At 36.6% G+C, this 12,239-nt stretch overlaps 1 protein-coding gene across 1 annotated transcript in view; it reads right to left on the bottom strand.

The window, feature by feature from the left end:
- Window positions 1-517: 517 nt before the first annotated feature.
- LOC133547874 (gastrula zinc finger protein XlCGF57.1-like) overlaps window positions 518-12,239 on the bottom strand; it is a 28,962-nt gene continuing 17,240 nt past the window's right edge. Inside the window, exon 2 of the mRNA XM_061893349.1 lies at window positions 518-2,815. Within this exon, the coding sequence (XP_061749333.1) occupies window positions 996-2,815 (1,820 nt within the window). The 3' untranslated portion in view covers window positions 518-995. The remainder of the gene's footprint in view (window positions 2,816-12,239) is intronic.

Here is a 12,239-nt window from a genome sequence, read left to right as displayed (position 1 = left end):
TATTATTTGAAGATTTCATTAAGTATGACCTGCAAACAGACACAATATTTTAAGCAATTATAAAGGCTTTTGTTCAAAATATTGTAATTCCAGTAAATATATATATATATATTTTTTTCAATTCTTTACCATTTCTTCTTTATTGTATTTTCTCCGGAACAAAAAAATAAAACTCATAATTTGAAAGTTTCCATTCTTCCAAACGCCAAGGAGTTAATTTAAGGAAAAAAATTAAAATATTTTTTAAGATGTTGTTTTGCAATTGAAGACAACACTTGTTCGTTCTGTGATAGGGAAACAAATTAAACTTTTTTTTTTCATGAATGTATGCAAAATAAAGCTCTGTGAGATGATGTACAATATTGGCTTTTGCCTGACATTCCAAACTTTGATTGATATTGTTTTGGGGATGTTAAAAAAGGTAAAGAATGTTTAAAACACAATAGTGGGGATTTTTTTTTAACCCACAAATGTATGTTAGTAAAAACAAAACATCCTTCCACAAACAACTCAGCCATTTTCTCTCACTTTTTATTGCATAAACGTACAAGTACATACATATTAAGTTAAAGTATAAAAAAATCACAACACAATCATCATATTACAAAAGAGAGTAGTAAAGATGATTAATAAAATGGATTATAGAGACCCAACAAATGATTCATAAAGTCACACATTTTAAAATTGTATAAAAGACAACTGTTTAAATGATGTATAAAGTAAATAATAATATGCTTCCTGAAGTGGTCCAGAAGATGTTTCAGATGTGAACCAGTACATATGTATATCATATAAAGGTGATAATCTATGGGATTATTAACAATTACAAATACAAATATGTCACACTTCAATATTTCAAACTATCCAATCTATAAATGTAAAGATCATATTAAACAGATTGTTAGACAAACAACAATGTCACACATGTTATATGTGCTGATGTTGTTAGAAAGTCAAAATGAAAGTCTGGACAGTTTATTTCAAATCCTGCAGTTTCATTTGCTGCTGCTGTTCTCACCAGCACACTTGTGTTTCTTACACTGGTACTTAGAAGACAATCTTTCACCACACACACTGCAACTCAACACTTTCTCTCCTGGGTGTCTTCTCATGTGTGCTAAAAGGTTTGATCGGTCACAAAAGCTTCTGTTGCAGATTGAACAGGAATGTGATTTTTCACCAGTGTGTGTTCTAGTGTGTACTTTCATATTTTGACTTTGTGTAAAACCTTTACCACAGGTTGAACAGGAAAAAGCTTTTTCACCAGTGTGTGTTCTCATGTGTCTTTTCACATCCTGACTTTGTGCAAAACCTTTACCACAGGTTGAACAGAAAAAAGGCTTTTCACCAGTGTGTATTCTCATGTGTACTTTCAAATGTTGACTTCTTGTAAAACCTTTACCACAGATTGAACAGGGAAAAGTTTTTTCACCAGTGTGTGTTCTCATGTGTACTTTCACATTCTGACTTTCTGTAAAACCTTTACCACAGATTGAACAAGAAAAAGGTTTTTCACTAGTGTGTGTTCTCATGTGTGTTTTCACATCTGTACTATTTGTAAAACCTTTACCACAGGTCGAACAGGAAAAAGGTTTTTCTCCAGTGTGTGTTCTCATGTGTCTTTTCAAATTATTACTTTCTGTAAAACCTTTACCACAGATTGAACAAGAAAAAGGTTTTTCACCAGTGTGTATTCTCATGTGTACTTTCAAATGTTGACTTCTTGTAAAACCTTTACCACAGATTGAACAGGGAAAAGTTTTTTCACCAGTGTGTGTTCTCATGTGTACTTTCACATTCTGACTTTCTGTAAAACCTTTACCACAGATTGAACAAGAAAAAGGTTTTTCACTAGTGTGTGTTCTCATGTGTGTTTTCACATCTGTACTATTTGTAAAACCTTTACCACAGGTCGAACAGGAAAAAGGTTTTTCTCCAGTGTGTGTTTTCATGTGTACTTTCAAATTTTGACGTTGTGTAAAACCTTTACCACAGGTTGAACAAGAAAAAGGTTTTTCACCAGTGTGTGTTCTCATGTGTACTTTCAAATTCTGACGTTGTGTAAAACCTTTACTACAGAGTGAACAAGAAAAAGGTTTTTCTCCAGTGTGTGATCTTATGTGTACTTTCAGACTACAATGGTATTTAAAGGTTTTGTGAGAGTGAGAAGATGTGAAGTGAGTGTTGTCAGTGTGACATGTCTTATCATCTTTAGAGTCTTCATCATCAGTGTCAGGAGAGTGTGACGTTGTGTCCTCACTATCTGATAGTGGAGCTAAGAGCTTGTCTGCTTGTGATCCTCCACAGTGGTCTCCATCAGCTTCTGTTGTCATGTGTTGTGTTGAGCTGCTGCTTGGAGGCTCCCCCCCTCCCCTCTCCTCACTTTCACCTTTCACCTCATCATCTTCACTCTTCACAGGGACACCAGTCACTGGGAACTCCTCCAACCATTTAGGCTGACTGATGCCCTCTTCCTCCTCTTCTTCTTTAATGTGCGGCGGCTCTTGGTCCTCCTCTTCCTCTTTAATGTGCGGCGTATCTTGGTCCTCCTCTTCCTCTTTAATGTGCGGCGGCTCTTGGTCCTCCTCTTCCTCTTTAATGTGCGGCGTATCTTGGTCTTCCTCTTCCTCTTTAATGTGAGGGTTCAGTGGGTCCTCCTCTTTATTTTTGATGTGTAAGTTCAGTGGGTCCTCCGCTTGCCCTTTAATGTGAAGGGTCAGTTTAACATTATGGGTCTGTGGCTTCTCAACTTCCTCATTAATGTGGGGGGGCTGTGGTTCCTCTTCCTGCTCACGAAAAAGATGTTCTTCGACATCTACGGGACGGGAGAAAACAAACTTTCTTTATAAAAGTCCAGCTTTGCTCAGTCACATGAGACATTGTCCTGCACCAACATATGATCTCACAATCTCATCAATTTCCCCTCACAGCAGTCAGGGTACTTCCAGCTGACACATGAAGAAGACCTTCAGGGGAATGCCTTTTCAGGCCAACATCCAATCCATCTTATTCATATAAAAACATCCTCAAATTAATTCCTGCAATCCATACTAGTGTGCTGTTCTCTCTCTGAATAAGTCATACACACACAGGAAATAATGTACCACATGCCAGCCTCCACGCAGTAGTACTAGTGATGAGCTCCCCCTGCTGGTGGACAATAATTACTGTCATTTTCACATTCATCTTTAGAGACATGTCACACTAAAAATAGCATGAGCATAGTCAACATCCATCCATCCATTTTCTACTGTACTGTTCGAGGTCAAACATGTTGTCCAAAAAAGATGACATCTGTTTTACTTTCATTTAGATAGTGTCACCACAGTTAAACTGGGAAGAAGTAATCAGATTACTGACTACTCCTTCAAAAGATAACTTGTTTACCTTATTAATAATAGTAATATTGAATTAATTTAGTGTGTTTCTAGACACTCAAATTGCGTTACAGTGAGAACTGAGAAGACATCATTCATGCAGTCCACCCACTCAATGTGGTAAGCTACATTTAATTATTATAATAATATTAAGTAGATGAAGAAATTCCTGAAAGAATTGTGTTTGAATGCTCCAATGCTGAAGCTGAACTGAAAGGTTGACAGAATGTAGTATGAATGTAAGAATAGTTTGAATGTTGAAGAGTTTGAATCTCGGGAAAACTGGGATTTTTTTAAGTTCTCAAACCAACATGCTTTTTTTGTCCTGACTGTATCATGTTGTATGCATCCATGTGTGATGTATCATGTTGTATGCATGCATGTGTGATGTATCATGTTGTATGCATGCATGTGTGATGTATCATGTTGTATGCATGCATGTGTGATGTATCATGTTGTATGTGTGATGTATCATGTTGTATGCATGCATGTGTGATGTATCATGTTGTATGCATGCATGTGTGATGTATCAGGTTGTATGTGTGATGTATCATGTTGTATGCATGCATGTGTGATGTATCATGTTGTATGCATGCATGTGTGATGTATCAGGTTGTATGTGTGATGTATCATGTTGTATGCATGCATGTGTGATGTATCATGTTGTATGCATGCATGTGTGATGTATCATGTCGTATGCATGCATGTGTGATGTATCATGTTGTGTGCATGCATGTGTGATGTATCATGTTGTATACATGCATGTGTGATGTATCATGTTGTATGCATGCATGTGTGATGTATCATGTTGTATGCATGCATGTGTGATGTAACATGTTGTATGCATGCATGTGTGACGTATCATGTTGTATGCATGCATGTGTGATGTATCATGTTGTATGCATGCAAGTGTGATGTATCATGTTGTATGCATGCATGTGTGATGTATCATGTTGTATGCATGCATGTGTGATGTATCATGTTGTATGCATGCATGTGTGATGTATCATGTTGTATGCATGCATGTGTGATGTATCATGTTGTATGTGTGATGTATCATGTTGTATGCATGCATGTGTGATGTATCATGTTGTATGCATGCATGTGTGACGTATCATGTTGTATGCATGTATGTGTGATGTATCATGTTGTATGCATGCATGTGTGATGTATCATGTTGTATGCATGCATGTGTGATGTATCATGTTGTATGCATGCATGTGTGATGTATCATGTTGTATGCATGCAAGTGTGATGTATCATGTTGTATGTGTGATGTATCATGTTGTATGCATGCATGTGTGATGTATCATGTTGTATGTATGCATGTGTGATGTATCATGTTGTATACATGTATGTGTGATGTATCATGTTGTATGCATGCAAGTGTGATGTATCATGTTGTATGCATGCATGTGTGATGTATCATGTTGTATGCATGCATGTGTGATGTATCATGTTGTATGTGTGATGTATCATGTTGTATGTATGCATGTGTGATGTATCATGTTGTATGCATGCATGTGTGATGTATCATGTTGTATGCATGTATGTGTGATGTATCATGTTGTATGCATGCAAGTGTGATGTATCATGTTGTATGCATGCATGTGTGATGTATCATGTTGTATGCATACATGTGTGATGTATCATGTTGTATGCATGCACGTGTGATGTATCATGTTGTATGTGTGATGTATCATGTTGTATGCATGCATGTGTGATGTATCATGTTGTATGTATGCATGTGTGATGTATCATGTTGTATACATGCATGTGTGATGTATCATGTTGTATACATGCATGTGTGATGTATCATGTTGTATGCATGCATGTGTGATGTATCATGTTGTATGCATCCATGTGTGATGTATCATGTTGTATGCATGCATGTGTGATGTATCATGTTGTATGCATGCAAGTGTGATGTGTCATGTTGTATGCATGCATGTGTGATGTATCATGTTGTATGCATGCATGTGTGATGTATCATGTTGTATGCATGCAAGTGTGATGTATCATGTTGTATGTGTGATGTATCATGTTGTATGCATGCATGTGTGATGTATCATGATGTATGCATGCATGTGTGATGTATCATGTTGTATGCATGCATGTGTGATGTATCATGTTGTATACATGCATGTGTGATGTATCATGTTGTATGCATGCATGTGTGATGTATCATGTTGTATGCATCCATGTGTGATGTATCATGTTGTATGCATGCATGTGTGATGTATCATGTTGTATGCATGCATGTGTGATGTATCATGTTGTATGCATGCATGTGTGATGTATCATGTTGTATGTGTGATGTATCATGTTGTATGCATGCAAGTGTGATGTATCATGTTGTATGCATGCATGTGTGATGTATCATGTTGTATGCATGCATGTGTGATGTATCATGTTGTATGCATGCAAGTGTGATGTATCATGTTGTATGTGTGATGTATCATGTTGTATGCATGCATGTGTGATGTATCATGTTGTATGCATGCATGTGTGATGTATCATGTTGTATGCATGCATGTGTGATGTATCATGTTGTATACATGCATGTGTAATGTATCATGTTGTATGTGTGATGTATCATGTTGTATGCATGTATGTGTGATGTATCATGTTGTATGCATGTATGTGTGATGTATCATGTTGTATGCATGTATGTGTGATGTATCATGTTGTATGCATGCATGTGTGATGTATCATGTTGTATGCATGCATGTGTGATGTATCATGTTGTATGCATGCAAGTGTGATGTATCATGTTGTATGCATGCATGTGTGATGTATCATGTTGTATGCATGCATGTGTGATGTATCATGTTGTATGCATGCATGTGTGATGTATCATGTTGTATACATGCATGTGTGATGTATCATGTTGTATACATGCATGTGTGATGTATCATGTTGTATGCATGTATGTGTGATGTATCATGTTGTATGCATGTATGTGTGATGTATCATGTTGTATGCATGCATGTGTGATGTATCATGTTGTATGCATGCATGTGTGATGTATCATGTTGTATGCATGCATGTGTGATGTATCATGTTGTATGCATGCATGTGTGATGTATCATGTTGTATGCATGCATGTGTGATGTAACATGTTGTATGCATGCATGTGTGATGTATCATGTTGTATGCAAGCATGTGTGATGTATCATGTTGTATGCATGAATGTGTGATGTATCATGTTGTATGTGTGATGTATCATGTTGTATATATGCATGTGTGATGTATAATGTTGTATACATGCATGTGTGATGTATCATGTTGTATGTGTGATGTATCATGTTGTATGCATGCATGTGTGATGTATCATGTTGTATACATGCATGTGTTATGTATCATGTTGTATGCTTCCATGTGTGATGTATCATGTTGTATTCTTGCATGTGTGATGTATCATGTTGTATACATGCATGTGTGATGTATCATGTTGTATGCATGCATGTGTGATGTATCATGTTGTATACATGCATGTGTTATGTATCATGTTGTATGCTTCCATGTGTGATGTATCATGTTCTATTCTTGCATGTGTGATGTATCATGTTGTATGCATGCATGTGTGATGTATCATGTTGTATGCTTGCATGTCTGATGTATCATGTTGTATGTGTGATGTATCATGTTGTATGCATGCATGTGTGATGTATCATGTTGTATACATGCATGTGTGATGTATCATGTTGTATGCATGCATGTGTGATGTATCATGTTGTATGCAAGCATGTGTGATGTATCATGTTGTATACATGCATGTGTGATGTATCATGTTGTATGTGTGATGTATCATGTTGTATGCATGCATGTGTGATGTATCATGTTGTATACATGCATGTGTTATGTATCATGTTGTATGCTTCCATGTGTGATGTATCATGTTGTATTCTTGCATGTGTGATGTATCATGTTGTATGTGTGATGTATCATGTTGTATGTGTGATGTATCATGTTGTATGCATACATGTGTGATGTATCATGTTGTATACATGCATGTGTTATGTATCATGTTGTATACATGCATGTGTTATGTATCATGTTGTATGCTTCCATGTGTGATGTATCATGTTCTATTCTTGCATGTGTGATGTATCATGTTGTATGCATGCATGTGTGATGTATCATGTTGTATGTGTGATGTATCATGTTGTATGCATGCATGTGTGATGTATCATGTTGTATACATGCATGTGTGATGTATCATGTTGTATGCATGCATGTGTGATGTATCATGTTGTATGCAAGCATGTGTGATGTATCATGTTGTATACATGCATGTGTGATGTATCATGTTGTATGTGTGATGTATCATGTTGTATGCATGCATGTGTGATGTATCATGTTGTATACATGCATGTGTTATGTATCATGTTGTATGCTTCCATGTGTGATGTATCATGTTGTATTCTTGCATGTGTGATGTATCATGTTGTATGTGTGATGTATCATGTTGTATGTGTGATGTATCATGTTGTATGCATACATGTGTGATGTATCATGTTGTATACATGCATGTGTTGTGTATCATGTTGTATGCTTCCATGTGTGATGTATAATGTTGTATTCTTGCATGTGTGATGTATCATGTTGTATACATGCATGTGTGATGTATCATGTTGTATGCAAGCACGTGTGATGTATCATGTTGTATACATGCATGTGTTATGTATCATGTTGTATGCTTCCATGTGTGATGTATCATGTTGTATTCTTGCATGTGTGATGTATCATGTTGTATGCATGCATGTGTGATGTATCATGTTGTATGCTTGCATGTGTGATGTATCATGTTGTATGTGTGATGTATCATGTTGTATGCATGCATGTGTGATGTATCATGTTGTATGCATGCATGTGTGATGTATCATGTTGTATGCATGCATGTGTGATGTATCATGTTGTATGTGTGATGTATCATGTTGTATGCATGCATGTGTGATGTATCATGTTGTATGCATGCATGTGTGATGTATCATGTTGTATGCATGCATGTGTGATGTATCATGTTGTATGCATGCATGTGTGATGTATCATGTTGTATACATGCATGTGTGATGTATCATGTTGTATGTGTGATGTATCATGTTGTATGCATGCATGTGTGATGTATCATGTTGTATACATGCATGTGTTATGTATCATGTTGTATAATTCCATGTGTGATGTATCATGTTGTATTATTGCATGTGTGATGTATCATGTTGTATGTGTGATGTATCATGTTGTATGTGTGATGTATCATGTTGTATGCATACATGTGTGATGTATCATGTTGTATACATGCATGTGTTATGTATCATGTTGTATGCTTCCATGTGTGATGTATCATGTTGTATTCTTGCATGTGTGATGTATCATGTTGTATACATACATGTGTGATGTATCATGTTGTATGCATGCATGTGTGATGTATCATGTTGTATACATGCATGTGTTATGTATCATGTTGTATGCTTCCATGTGTGATGTATCATGTTGTATTCTTGCATGTGTGATGTATCATGTTGTATGCATGCATGTGTGATGTATCATGTTGTATGCTTGCATGTGTGATGTATCATGTTGTATGTGTGATGTATCATGTTGTATGCATGCATGTGTGATGTATCATGTTGTATGCATGCATGTGTGATGTATCATGTTGTATGCATGCATGTGTGATGTATCATGTTGTATGCATGCATGTGTGATGTATCATGTTGTATACATGCATGTGTGATGTATCATGTTGTATGCATGCATGTGCGATGTATCATGTTGTATGCATGCATGTGCGATGTATCATGTTGTATGCATGCATGTGTGATGTATCATGTTGTATACATGCATGTGTGATGTATCATGTTGTATGCATGCATGCATGATACATCACACATGCATGCATACAACATGATATCATGTTGTATACATGCATGTGTGATGTATCATGTTGTTTGCGTGCATGTGTGATGTATCATGTTGTATGCGTGCATGTGTGATGTTTCATGTTGTATGTGTGATGTATCACGTTGTATGCGTGAATGTGTGATGTATCATGTTGTATGCGTGCATGTGTGATGTATCATGTTGTATGCGTGCATGTGTGATGTATCATGTTGTATGCGTGCATGTGTGATGTATCATGTTGTATCATGTTGTATGCGTGCATGTGTGATGTATCATGTTGTATGCGTGCATGTGTGATGTATCATGTTGTATGCGTGCATGTGTGATGTATCATGTTGTATGCGTGCATGTGTGATGTATCATGTTGTATGCGTGCATACAACATGATACATCACACATGCATGTATACAACATGATACATCACACATGCATGCATAAAACATGATACATCACACATGCATGCATACAACATGATATCATGTTGTATGTGTGATGTATCATGTTGTATGCATGCATGTGTGATGTATCATGTTGTATGTGTGATGTATCATGTTGTATGCATGCATGTGTGATGTATCATGTTGTATACATGCATGTGTGATGTATCATGTTGTATGCATGCATGTGTGATGTATCATGTTGTATGCATGCATGTGTGATGTATCATGTTGTATGCATGCATGTGTGATGTATCATGTTGTATGCAAGCATGTGTGATGTATCATGTTGTATGCATGCATGTGTGATGTATCATGTTGTATGTGTGATGTATCATGTTGTATGCATGCATGTGTGATGTATCATGTTGTATGCATGCATGTGTGATGTATCATGTTGTATGCATGCATGTGTGATGTATCATGTTGTATACATGCATGTGTGATGTATCATGTTGTATGCATGCATGTGCGATGTATCATGTTGTATGCATGCATGTGCGATGTATCATGTTGTATGCATGCATGTGTGATGTATCATGTTGTATACATGCATGTGTGATGTAACATGTTGTATGCATGCATGCATGATACATCACACATGCATGCATACAACATGATATCATGTTGTATACATGCATGTGTGATGTATCATGTTGTTTGCGTGCATGTGTGATGTATCATGTTGTATGCGTGCATGTGTGATGTTTCATGTTGTATGTGTGATGTATCACGTTGTATGCGTGAATGTGTGATGTATCATGTTGTATGCGTGCATGTGTGATGTATCATGTTGTATGCGTGCATGTGTGATGTATCATGTTGTATGCGTGCATGTGTGATGTATCATGTTGTATCATGTTGTATGCGTGCATGTGTGATGTATCATGTTGTATGCGTGCATGTGTGATGTATAGTGTTGTATGCGTGCATGTGTGATGTATCATGTTGTATGCGTGCATGTGTGATGTATCATGTTGTATGCGTGCATACAACATGATACATCACACATGCATGTATACAACATGATACATCACACATGCATGCATAAAACATGATACATCACACATGCATGCATACAACATGATATCATGTTGTATGTGTGATGTATCATGTTGTATGCATGCATGTGTGATGTATCATGTTGTATGTGTGATGTATCATGTTGTATGCATGCATGTGTGATGTATCATGTTGTATACATGCATGTGTGATGTATCATGTTGTATGCATGCATGTGTGATGTATCATGTTGTATGCATGCATGTGTGATGTATCATGTTGTATGCATGCATGTGTGATGTATCATGTTGTATGCAAGCATGTGTGATGTATCATGTTGTATGCATGCATGTGTGATGTATCATGTTGTATGTGTGATGTATCATGTTGTATGCATGTATGTGTGATGTATCATGTTGTATGCATGCATGTGTGATGTATAATGTTGTATACATGCATGTGTGATGTATCATGTTGTATGTGTGATGTATCATGTTGTATTCATGCTGTATGTGTGATGTATCATGTTGTATGCATGCATGTGTGATGTATCATGTTGTATACATGCATGTGTGATGTATCATGTTGTATGCATGCATGTGTGATGTATCATGTTGTATGCATGCATGTGTGATGTATCATGTTGTATGCGTGCATACAACATGATACATCACACATGCATGTATACAACATGATACATCACACATGCATGCATAAAACATGATACATCACACATGCATGCATACAACATGATATCATGTTGTATGTGTGATGTATCATGTTGTATGCATGCATGTGTGATGTATCATGTTGTATGTGTGATGTATCATGTTGTATGCATGCATGTGTGATGTATCATGTTGTATACATGCATGTGTGATGTATCATGTTGTATGCATGCATGTGTGATGTATCATGTTGTATGCATGCATGTGTGATGTATCATGTTGTATGCATGCATGTGTGATGTATCATGTTGTATGCAAGCATGTGTGATGTATCATGTTGTATGCATGCATGTGTGATGTATCATGTTGTATGTGTGATGTATCATGTTGTATGCATGTATGTGTGATGTATCATGTTGTATGCATGCATGTGTGATGTATAATGTTGTATACATGCATGTGTGATGTATCATGTTGTATGTGTGATGTATCATGTTGTATTCATGCTGTATGTGTGATGTATCATGTTGTATGCATGCATGTGTGATGTATCATGTTGTATACATGCATGTGTGATGTATCATGTTGTATGCATGCATGTGTGATGTATCATGTTGTATGCATGCATGTGTGATGTATCATGTTGTATGCATGCATGTGTGATGTATCTAGTTGTATGCAAGCATGTGTGATGTATCATGTTGTATGCATGCATGTGTGATGTATCATGTTGTATGTGTGAAGTATCATGTTGTATGCGTGAAGTATCATGTTGTATGCATGTATGTGTGATGTATCATGTGGTATGCATGCATGTGTGATGTATCAAGTTGTATACATGCATGTGT

This window comes from Nerophis ophidion, unplaced genomic scaffold, assembly GCF_033978795.1.
Source record: "Nerophis ophidion isolate RoL-2023_Sa unplaced genomic scaffold, RoL_Noph_v1.0 HiC_scaffold_220, whole genome shotgun sequence".
Lineage (NCBI taxonomy): Eukaryota > Metazoa > Chordata > Actinopteri > Syngnathiformes > Syngnathidae > Nerophis > Nerophis ophidion.
This window is presented reverse-complemented; position numbering and strand designations above follow the sequence as displayed.